Source organism: Balaenoptera acutorostrata, chromosome 9, assembly GCF_949987535.1.
Source record: "Balaenoptera acutorostrata chromosome 9, mBalAcu1.1, whole genome shotgun sequence".
Taxonomy (NCBI): domain Eukaryota; kingdom Metazoa; phylum Chordata; class Mammalia; order Artiodactyla; family Balaenopteridae; genus Balaenoptera; species Balaenoptera acutorostrata.
Genome location: NC_080072.1, coordinates 86,161,650 through 86,173,697, shown reverse-complemented (window position 1 = coordinate 86,173,697; position 12,048 = coordinate 86,161,650). Strand labels below are relative to the sequence as shown.

Genomic DNA, 12,048 nt, shown 5'->3' with positions numbered 1-12,048 from the left:
CCAACATGAAGCTTTGGTACTGATGGCTAGTCATAAAGTAACTTCTTCAAATCAGTTGCTGGAAAGAATACTGAAACAGAGGGTCTATATGTGCCAAATTGGATCTTAAAGTATCCATTTTCGAGTGGGTTAGAGCCATTTCCCCAATTAAATAATGCTTGATTTCTAAAGGGACATCCATTTAAATTCCATTTAATCTGCCATGCTAAAAAGCATGATGTATGTTAATAGTTTGTACATGAGAATACCGTATAGATATTATTCAAATGTAATACCAACAGCCACCCATTATTACAATCACAATTCCTAATGGAGGATACATGTATTGTACTCTATAGGACATATAAAAATGCAATGCTTTTTCACAGCCTCTAAATTCTATGACTGCAGCTAGAATGAAATGCCATTTTATACTGTATTTTGCAAATACATATAGGAATAGTGTAGCTATAATAAGTCAACTGTACTAGGTTGGCAAAATGGTAATAGATCAGACCATTGCCTCAGACTATACCTTCAAAGATAAATTTAGATTATATGCTATGAAAAATGTAGTTTACATCCTGTTTGTGATATTTAATAGATCTCTGGCATATTCTTCATTGTGACATTTGTGACAATGTAAATAGCTATTCTTCTCCAAGTAAAATCATATAAACTAAGAAAGAGCTTGTTATTTTTCTGAAAAATTGAATGTATATACAATTCTTATCCTAAACCCTATCACCAAGTACTAGATAATGAAGTGGATTGTCAAGGATGCTTTTAAAATATGCTTCCCACAGGTATTTTTAAGTATGGAGAGAATAACCATATGTTTAGAATAGTTGCTTAGACAAATCTTTACAAAAAGTAGAGAATTAATTGGATGATTCCTGGAAGTCCCTTTCAGCCTTATGGTTACAAAACACATTGTTTATGATTAAAACACTTATGATTTACTATATCACAATAAGCTTTAAGTTACTGTGCAGAATAAGCATAAATGAGTTCAGTGAGTTTGGTTCTCTCCCCATGCTCCTGTGCTATAAGAAGCCCATCAGCATAGCTGAGGTATTTCCTATTCTCAGCAAGAGGATTGAAGTGCTCCCAGAGCCTGTTCTTTCCACACTGACTGTAAGCCTGCCCTCTATTCCCTGTGAAAGAAGTGAGTTAATCTCTCAGCCCCCTAAAGAAATTCTTTTGTGAGTAATTATTCCCATGAGAGAACCTTGTCCTCAGCCTCCACAGCCTCCTATAAAGACCCTGGCCTTCTTGCCCACATGTGGTTAAAAACAGAAACGTAGACCCAAGGAAGGGAGGGACAGGCAAGGATTCAGGTCTAGGTCCTGTTTCCACATGCAAAGTGTTGCATTAGTGTCCTCTTAAGCCCCAGCGAGGGAACAGAGTTCAACAATTATAAAAATGATCACCATTATAACAAATAATCTGCATATCTAGAAATATTTTCTAGCTGTATACTTAGAGAACTTAAAAACACTAATTAATCCTCACAGACTACATTGGACACTAGTTAATCTGTTCCTTAACTGAGTTATTTCATAACTAAATTCTAATGCAGCCAAAATCCCTAACCAGAAAAAATATATTGTATTCAGTAGGCATAAGCTACCAATGAGTATACCTATCAGAGTAAGAAAATGGCCACCACAAGGTTTCAAGGAAACAAATGTTTCCAACTCATTAACCTCAAGAGAAAGTTAGATTCTATATCTGATCCAACATAAGAAACTCTGGACACACTGTGCTCAGGGTGTTTCAGGGTGAGTCTGTAATAATATTTTCATGCACTGTTAATTAACGGGAACAGGTTTTCATTTAGCAGAACAAGCAATGGAAACCTATCTGTAACTTTGGTGATTACTAGGTCTGAAGGTTAGACATACTTCAGTATTAATGAAGGTGATTCACTGAATTTAAAAGCCACATCAAATAAACTGCAGAAGAACATTAAAAAAAATCTCAAATCCATAAAATACAGTTTTTTTTCCTTGTTTTTATTATGAAAGAATAAACAACCTTCTTGGCAAAATACCCTACACCTCTTTCTCACTAATGCCAGTATCTAGCGATTTGTTCCCATGAGGGGCAGTTAGTCCTTAGGAAGCATCCTTTGAAGAAGGTGACAGGGGCAGGGGGGTGGACTTACATGTCATTTAGTAGGATGCTGTTTATTAGAATTTAGCACATTGTAAAAACTACCTATATTTAGAAGTGCTAAGTTGAAAGGGTCCAATGTAGCAAATCATTTTATTTTCACTGATATTTCTTAGAAGATAGCAAAAAGACCTTTCTTTAATCTTGGTTACAGAAACATACATTTGCTATTAGGACATGCCATTTCCTCTGGATTCTATGCTGCATTAATCAAATCTAAAAGCTATATTTACTAAGCAGATATACTATGCTTTCTCAGCATCTGAAATCCTAGGTTATGTGTATTTTCAATCTAAGCACTTATCTCTCTAAATAAGTGAAACTATATTCTATTAATATGTTGGAATTACATAATATACCAACTATACAGTAGCAGATTGTGAAAATCTAATAATGCTGTGTGAAATTACCTAGAAGAGATATGTATAAAAATAGGTAATATCCCTAAAATATTTTGCCAAGTTACAGTTTTTCCTGCTGGGGAGTTTACCACACTGCCATGATATATGTATGAAATGTCTGTTCAGAAAAACAAAATTAGAAAATATTCCTCTCATACCCACTCACTAAATGTAGGAATATATAATCAAAACTGGCTCTCAAAAGTGATACAAATATATAGAGAAAGATACCTGTATGTGTGACAAACAAGAAAACATGGAATCTATTTATTGGTTAGTTTTGAAAGGGGCCTCACACTTGTAATTAATTAAAATACATATATATATTATACACAATATATATATGACCAAAAACACTCATAAGAATGGATACATCTTATTTCCACTTTGCCCTCCAGTTTTTTGTTGATAGTCATCACCCTCCTTTTTCTAGGATTATTGCCTGACATAACAGAAATTCCACTGTTTGTCCTCCAGAGAGCAGTGAAGGATGAACAATCTTTCCATTCTCCTGTCATGACCCATGTTCTGGGCTTGTGCTTTTTGGAGGAGTCTTTGATCTGTAGCAGGTCTCAGAGGCTTGTCTCCCGGAGGAACATTGTGCCAATGTTGTAGGAAACCTTTTTTATTCTCGATGAAGAAAGAGAAGGCTTTGGCTGCTTAGGACCAGTTCTTACCTCCAGGAAATAGCAGACCCCAGAGATTTCCTTTGGAAAGTTGTCTGGAAGCTCTTCACGGGACCGAGGAATGAATGTGAAACTTTCTTCTCGTTTTAATAATCTAAGAAGAAAATATATAATGTGAATCATATGGGCAGGGGAGATGAGAAAAAATGGACACAAATTTTAAAGACTCGGGAAGCCTATCAATGACTGAGCTCATATTAAATGCCTTCATTCTTTGTAGAGATGTGGCCTTCATTACATTCCAAATACTAGAAAATATTATTTCTCAGGAGAAAATACCTTCACGCTATAATAATAATTTTTAAAAAGCAAAGTTGTTCTTGGTGCTACTGGAAAATATTTGTTCAAAGTTGATTTTTTTCCTAAACAAAAGGCTAAAGAAACTGCATAATACAAGTTTTTATTCAAACATGCAGGATTTACTCTTTCTGTTTTAAAAATCTGCCTAATTCTGGAGCACTCCTTTAATGTTTTGTAGACTCTCAATAAGATTTAAATCCTATGTGTCATACACATAAATCAAGTTTTTAGCTTTGTAGAACAACAGTCATAATTCCATGTTTCTGTGATATCTGGTTACTGATTTCTAGCAATACATATTTTCTAAACTCACTAGCATTTATTTGTCAAACAGCTTGACTCTTCCCATCCAGTCATAGTTAAAGACAATTTTCTAGTACACTAATACTGGAGATTTATTCTTGTCCAGTTCCATGAAATGTTCAGTTTGATAGCCGTACCTAAAAAAGTGGTCCAGAAGTTCAATTTAATTCAACAACTTTTATGGGCTGCTTCTTATTGCCCTAGAAAAATCTCCTAGATTCTGTTGTGAATATAATAAGTAGAACACAAGCTAAGAAGCTTAAAGTTTTATCAAAAGAGATAGACACAGAGAATAAAAGAAACAGAAAATAAAAACTGAATAAGCAAACAAAAGCCACAGTAATATAAAAGTAATATAAAACAATAGGCTAGATGCCATAAGAAAGGTGAATCCAAAAAGGTGTTGAAGTCCAGAGAGGGAAAAAGTTTACAGTGGGATGACCACTAAACCTTCATGGATGAGATGGTACTAAAGATGGGCAGAATTTCAATAAGTGAATGTGGAGAACAACATAATCAAAGGTTTAGATACAAGAGAATTATGATCAGGATCAACATGTTTCCAACTATTGGATACCATTATAGAATGAGGTAAGAGTGAGAGTTAAGGCTGAAGCAGTAGGTTAAGACAAACTTTTGAAGTCCAAAACTAAAAGTTTAGACTTTATTTGGAAGGCACAGTGGAGCCAAACCTATCACTTTTTTCCTAAAAACAACTCATTTTCCTAAGACAGGTAAATGTTAATAGCAGGTCCAAGTTATTCAGGATAAGAGATGGGTTGGAGGTGAAAGGAACCATTATGACAGAGAAAAGGCAAAGTGAAAAAGTCAGTGAGTGCAAGGAGAATAAACAGTGTTTGAAAAATGTAAGATCATTGCACAAGCAATGATAATCATCTTTACACTAAAGAGAAAAAAAGAATCATTCCTTGTCAAAAGTTCTTAATGGATAAAAATATTATCTGAAAATAACAGTTGGTAGTACTAAGAATTCTTATAATGTGAGCAATCTATATTTACCCTTATGAATGACTGTTGTAGTATTTTGCCTTGTAAAAGATTTTTTAAAGATTTTATTCTTACTTGTTCAGTTTATTTATTTAATTTAATTTTTATTTTATATTGGGGTATAGTTGATTTACAATGTTGTGTTAGTTTCAGGTGTACAGCAAAGTAGTTCAGTTGTACATATGCATATATCCATTCTTTTTCAGATTCTTTTCCCCATACTGGTTATTATAGAATATTGAGTAGTTCCTTGTGCTATACAGTAGGTCCTCACTGATTATCTATTTTATATATAGTAGTGTATATATGTTAATCTCAAACTCCTAATTTATCCCCTTGCCCCATCTTTCTCCTTTGGTAACCAGAAGTTTGTTTTAGAAGTCTGTGAGTCTGTTTCTGTTTTGTAGATAAGTTCATTTGTATCATCTTTTTAGAGTCCACATATAAGTGATATCATATGATGTTTGTCTTTCTGTATCTGACTGACTTCACTTAGTATGATAATCTCTAAGTCCATCCATGTTGCTGCATATGGCATTATTTCATTCTTTTTTTATGGCTATTCCATTTTATATATGTACCACATCTCCACATCTTCTTTATCCATTCCTCTCTTGATGGACATTAGGTTGCTTCCATGTCTTGCCTATTGTAAATAATGCTTCAGTGAACATTAGGGTGCATGTATCTTTTTGAACTAAGGTTTTCTCCAGATATATGCCCAGGAGTGGGATTGCTGGATTATATGGTAGTTCTATTTTTAGTCATTTAAGGAACCTCCATACTGTTCTCCACAGTGGTTGTACCAATTCACATTCCCACCAACAGTGACTGAGGGTTCCATTTTCTCCACATTATTGCAAGCACTTGTTATTTGTTGACATTTGGATAATAGCCATTATGACAGGTGTGAGGTGATATCTCATTGCAATTTTTCCTTTTTAAAAACTTCCAATTGACCATTCCTTTAAAAATATTACACAGTGATTATATTAACTTGGGATATAGGTAAATGAGTCTCATTCTAACATTTCAAAATTCTTTCAATTAACTTATCTCACTTATCCACATAATGTAACTCCATGCAAAGTCTAAACATGCTCTTCTCTGACAAATTTATGGAGGGTAAAAGTGAGTCCAGAGTAAGATAGAGTGCTTTGATAATGGGAGCAGTAAGACAGTGTTGGCTCTGAAAGGAGAGTCCAGACCTGTTAACTCCTAGTCAAGCCTAGCACTATGATAAATAATAAAGCTATACTAAGATAGTTTTTTTTTCTTCCAGTGTTATTGAGATGTAATTGACATACAGCACTGTATAAGTTTAAGGTGAACAATATAGTGGTTGGATTTACACCATGAAATAATTACCACAATAAGTTTAGTGAACATCTCATATAAATACAAAATTAACGAAACAGAAAATTTTTTTTCCTTGTGATGAGAACTCTTAGGGTTTATTCTCTTAACAACTTTCATATACAACATACAGCAGTGCTAATTACATTTTTCATGCTGTACATTACATCCCCAGTACGTATTTACCTTATAACTGTTAGTTTGTACCTTCTGACTACATCCAATTCCTGCTCCCCCCACTCCCCTCTGGTAACCACAAATCTGCTCTCTTTTTCTGTGTTTGTTCACTTTTGAAGTATAGTTGACCTAAAACACTATGTTAGTTCCTGTCATACCCAGTAGTGATTTGATATTGCTATACATTTCAAAATAATCACCATGATAAGCCTAGTTACCATATGTCATCATACAAAGATATTACATAATTATTGACAATATTGCCCACACTGTACATTTCATAACCATAACTCATTTATTCTGTAACTAGAAGTTTATGCATCTTAATCTCCTTCAACTATTTCTCCTTCCCCCAACAATCTCCTCTCTGGCAACCACCTGTTTGTTCACAGTATACATAATGCTGGTCTTGTTTTGTTATATTCAGTCATTTGTTCTGCTTTTTAGCTTGCACATAAAAGTGAAATCATACAGTATTTGTCTTTCTCTCTCTGACATTTCATATAGCATGATACCTTCTAGGTCCATCCATGCTGTCCCAAATGGCAGATTTCATTCTTTTTTATGGCTGAGTAATATTCCATTGTATGCATATGCCATATCTTCTTTATCCATTCATTTATTGATGGGCACTGAGGTTGCTTCCATATTTTGGCTATTGTAATAAAACTGCAGTGAACATAGAGGTGCATGAATCTTTTCTTATTAGTGTTTTTGTTTTCTTCAGATAAACATCCAGGAGTGGAATTTCTGGGTCATTTGATAGTTCTATTTTTAATTTTTTAAGGAATTTCCATACTGTTTTCCATAATGGCTGCACCAATTTACATTCCCTCCAACAGTGATTTAGGGTTCCATTTTCTCCACATTCTTGGAAGCACTTGTCATTTGTTGATATTTAGATAATAGCCATTCTGACAGGTGTGAGGCGATATCTCATTGTGATTTTTATTTGCATTTCCCTGATGATTAGCATCTTTTCCTTTGCCTGGTGGCCATATGTATGTCTTCTTTAAAAATGTCTACCTAGGTTCTCTCCCAGATTTTAAATTGTGTTTTTGTTTTGTTGATGTTGCGTTGTAAGAGTTTTTGTATATTTTGGATATTAACTCCTTTTTGGATAGGTGGTTTGCAAATATCTTCTCCCATTCAGTAGAGAGCTTTTTAATTTTGTTGATAGTTTCCTTTGTTGTGCAAAACTTTTTAGTTTGATGTAGTCCCATTTGTTTATTTTTGCTTTTGTTTCCCTTGCCTAAGGAGACATGTCCAAAAAAGTATTGCTAAAACCAATGACAAAAAGCATATTAGCTAAGTCTTCTTCTAAAAGCTTTACAATTTCACGTCTTATATTTAAGCCTTTAATCCATTTTGATTTTACTTTTTATATGGTGTGAAAAATTAGTCCAATTTGATTCTTCTGTCCAGTTTACCCAACACCATTTATCTTTTCCACATTGTATTTTCATTCTTCTTTTTGTAGATTAATTGACCATATGACTGTGGGCTTAATTCTGGGCTCTTTATTCTGTTCCATTGACCTTTGTGTCTGTTTTCTGCCAGTACCATACTGTTTTGAATTACTGTAGCTTTGTAGTATGGTTTAAAATCAGGGAGCATGATACCTCCAGCTTTGTTCTTTTTTCTCAAAGTTATTTTGGCTATTCTGGGTCTTTTGTATTTCCATACAAATTTTAGAATTATTTGTTCTAGTTCTGTGAAAAATGCCATTGGTATTTTGATAGAAATTACATTGAATCTGCAGACTGCCTGAGTACCATTGTCATTTAACAATATCAGTTCTTCCAACCCATAAGCATTATATATCTTTCCATCTGTGTCATCTTCAATTTCTATTCTCAGTGTCTTATAGATTTCTGAGTATGGGTCTTTTTCCTCCTTAGTTAGATTTATTCTTAACTATTTTATTCTTTTTGATTCAACTGTAAATGGGTTTGTTTTATTAATTTCTCTTTCTGACAGTTTGTTTTTAATGTATAGAAATGCAACTGATTTCTGTATATTAATTTTGTGTCTTGCAACATTAACAAATTCATTGATAAGTTCTAGTAGTTTTCTTTTGTGGCATCTTTAGGATTTTCTATGTATAGTATCATGTCATTTGCAAAGGTGACAATTTTTCTTCTTTTTTTCCAGCTTGGATTCTTTAAAAAAATTTTTGTGTGTGTGTCTGATTTCTGTGGCTAGGACTTCAAATACTGTACTGTATAATAGTGGTGAGAGTGGGCATACTTGTCTTGTTCAGGAAGAAATGCTTTCAGCTTTTCATTATTGAATATAATGTTGGCTTGGATTTGTCATATAAGATCTTTATTATGTTGAGCTATGTCCCCTCTATACCTACTTTGTTCAGAACTTTTATCACAAATCTATGTTGAATTTTGCCAAAAGCTTTTTCTGCATTTACTGTAAAGATCATATAATTTTTATTCTTCAGTTTGTTAATGTGTTTTATCACATAGTTTGATTTGCAAATATTGAACCATTCCTGATTCCCTGAGATATATCCCACTTGATCATGGTATATGATCCTTTTAAGGTATTGTTGACTTCAGTTTGCTAATGTTTTGTTGAGGGTTTTTACATCCATGTTCATCGTTGATACTGGCCTATAATTTTCTCTTTTTTGTGATGTCTTTGTTTGGTTTTGGTAACAGGCTGATGCTGGCCTCATAGAATGAGTTCAGAAGTATTCCTTGCTCTTCAACTTTTTGGTAATAGTTTGAGAAGATTAGGTGTTGATGCTTCTTTAAATATTTGGTAGAATTCAACTCTGAGTCCATCTGATTCTGCACTTTTATTTGATGGGAGTTTTAAAATTACTGATTCAACTTCATTCCTGGTAATTGTTCTGTTCATATTTTCTATTTCTTCTTGGTTCAGTCTTGGAAAATTATACATTTCTAGGAATTTTTCCATTTTTTCTAGGTTGTCCATTTATTTGATGTATAATTGTTTGCAGTAATGTCTTATGATCCTTTGTAATTCTGTGGTGTTGGTTGTAACTTACTCTTTTACATTTCAGATTTCATTGATTTGGGCTATCTTTTTTAGTTTGGCTAAATGTTTATCAATGTTGTTTATCTTATCAAAAGTTCATATCTCATTTTCACTGATCTATTGGTTTTTTAAAAATTCTCTATTTCCTTTATTTCTGCTCTGATCTATATGATTTCCTTCCTTCTACTAATTTTGGGTTTTATTTGTACTTCTTTTTCTAGTTCCTTCAGGTGTGAGATTAGATTATTTATTTGAGATATTTCTTGTTCCCTGTGGTAGGCTTGTATTGCTATAAAATTCTCTTTAAGAACTGCTTTTTGCCCCATCCCATAGATTTTGAACTGTTATGTTTCCATTTTCATTTGTCTCAAAGTATTTTTTGATTTTCTTATTGATATCTTGAGTGACCCATCAGTTGTTTAGTAGCATATTGCTTACCTTCCACATGTTTGTGATCTTTGCAGTTTTTATTCTTATAGTTGACTTCCCTTCTTATACCAAAACAAAAAACATCCTTAATCTGATTTCATTTTCCTTAAATTTACTGAGACTTGTTTTGTGGCCTAGCCCGTGTGATCTATCCTAGAGAATGTTCCATGTGCACTTGAAAAGAATATGTATTATGCTGCTTTTGGATGAAATTTTCAATATACATCCATTAAGCCTATCAAGCATAATGTGTCATTTAAGGCCAGTGTTTCCATATTGATTTTCTGTCTGGATAATCTGCCCATTGATGTAAGTGAGGTGTTGAAGTCCCCTACTATTATTGTGTTCCTGTCAATTTCTCCCTTTATGTGTGTTAATATTTGCTTTATGCATATTTAAATGCTCTTACATTGGGTATATATATTTACAATCTTTAGATCTTCTTCTTGATCATTAAGTGATATATTAATTTGTCTCCTGTTAAAGTCTTTGTTTTAAAGTCATTTTGTCTGATATAAGTATTGCTACCCTGGCTTTTTTCTTTTTTTCATTTCAATTTGCATGGAATATCTTTTCCCACCCCCTCACTTTTGGTCTGTGTGTATCTTCAGATGTGAATTGAGTATCCTGAAGGCAACATATATGTATCCATTCAGCCACTGTATGTCTTTTCTTTGGAGCACATAGTCCATTTACATGTGTAGTAATTATTGATAGGTTTGTACTTATTACCATTTCATTAATTGGTTTGGGGTAGTTTTTGTAGTTCTTTTTTGTTCCATTTTTCTTCTTTGCTTTCTTCCCTTGTGATTTGATGATTATCTTTAATGTTTGGATTCCTTTCTCTTTTTTGTGTTTATGTATCTATATAGATCTTTGGTTTGTGATTACCATGAGGTTTATATATAGCAAAATATACATACATGATTATATTACATTATTGATCTCTAAGTTCAAACACATCTTACCAACCCTGAATTTTTCTCCCCCACATTCACTGTTTCAAACATATTTTACATCAATTTTTTTTGTGTATCCCTTAACTACTTATTATTATGCATACAGTTTGGTTTTATTACTTTTGTCTTTTAACCTTCTTGTTTTATACATAGTTGATTTACTACCTTTATGGTATATTTGCCTTTTCCAATGAGATTTTTCTCTTTGTAATTTTCATGTTTCTAGTTTTGACCTCTTCTCTTCTGCTTAGAGAAGGTCCTTTAGCATTTCTTGTAAAACTGGTTTTTGGTGTTGAACTTTTTTAGCTTTTTATTGTCTGTAAACCTTTTGATTTCTCCATCAAATCTGAAAAGAGCTTGCCAGGTAGAGTATTCTTGGTTGCAGGCTTTTTCCTTTCATCACTTTAAATATATCATGCCACACCCTTCTGGCCTGCAGAGTCAGCTGATAGTCTTATGGGAATTTCCTTGTACATAACACGTTGCTTTTCCCTTGCTGCTTTAATGTTCTTTATCTTTAATTTTTGCTATTTTAATTACAGTGTGTCTTGGTCTGGTCCTCTTTGTGTTGATCTTGTTTGTGACTTTCTGTGTTTCTTGGACCTGGATGTCTGTTGACTTTCCTAGGTTAGGGAAGTTTTCAGTTATTAGTTCTTCATATGTATTCTCTGCCTGTTTCTCTCTCTCTTCTTCTACTTGGACCCCTATAATGTTAATAATATGCTTGATGTTGTCACTGAGGTCTCTTAAGCTCTCTTCTTTTTAAAAAATTCTTTTTCTGTTCATCATGAGTGATTTCCACTACTCTGTCTTCCAGTCCACTGACTCATTTGTCTGTATCATCTAATCTACTCTTGATTTCTCCTTGTGTATTTTTATTTCAGTTATTGTATTCTTCGGGTTTGTTTCATTCTTCTTCATATTTCCTTACTCTTTGTTGAAAACTTCTAACTTCTTACTTTTTTCGTTCATTTTTCTCCCCTGTTCTTTGAACATCTTTATGATCATTACCTTGAACTCTTTTTCAGGTAGATTCCTTATCTTGAACTTCATTTAGTTCCTCTGGGTTTTTATATTTCTCTTTCCTCTGGAACATATTCCTCTTTTGCCTAGTTTTGCCTATTTCTCCGTTTTTATTTTTACATATTTGGTAGATTGGTTATGTTTCTCAATCTTGGAGAAGTGGTCTTATGTAGGAGATGACATATGGGGCCCAGCAGCACACTTCCCTTTGGTTACCAGAGCTATATGCTC

At 33.4% G+C, this 12,048-nt stretch overlaps 1 protein-coding gene across 1 annotated transcript in view; it reads right to left on the bottom strand.

Annotated features, from left to right (window-relative positions):
• Positions 1-2,846: 2,846 nt before the first annotated feature.
• Positions 2,847-12,048, bottom strand: part of GUCY1A2 (guanylate cyclase 1 soluble subunit alpha 2) — a 428,733-nt gene continuing 419,531 nt past the window's right edge. The window contains exon 10 of the mRNA XM_057552036.1: positions 2,847-3,338. Coding sequence (XP_057408019.1) covers positions 3,131-3,338 — 208 coding nt within the window. The 3' untranslated portion in view covers positions 2,847-3,130. The remainder of the gene's footprint in view (positions 3,339-12,048) is intronic.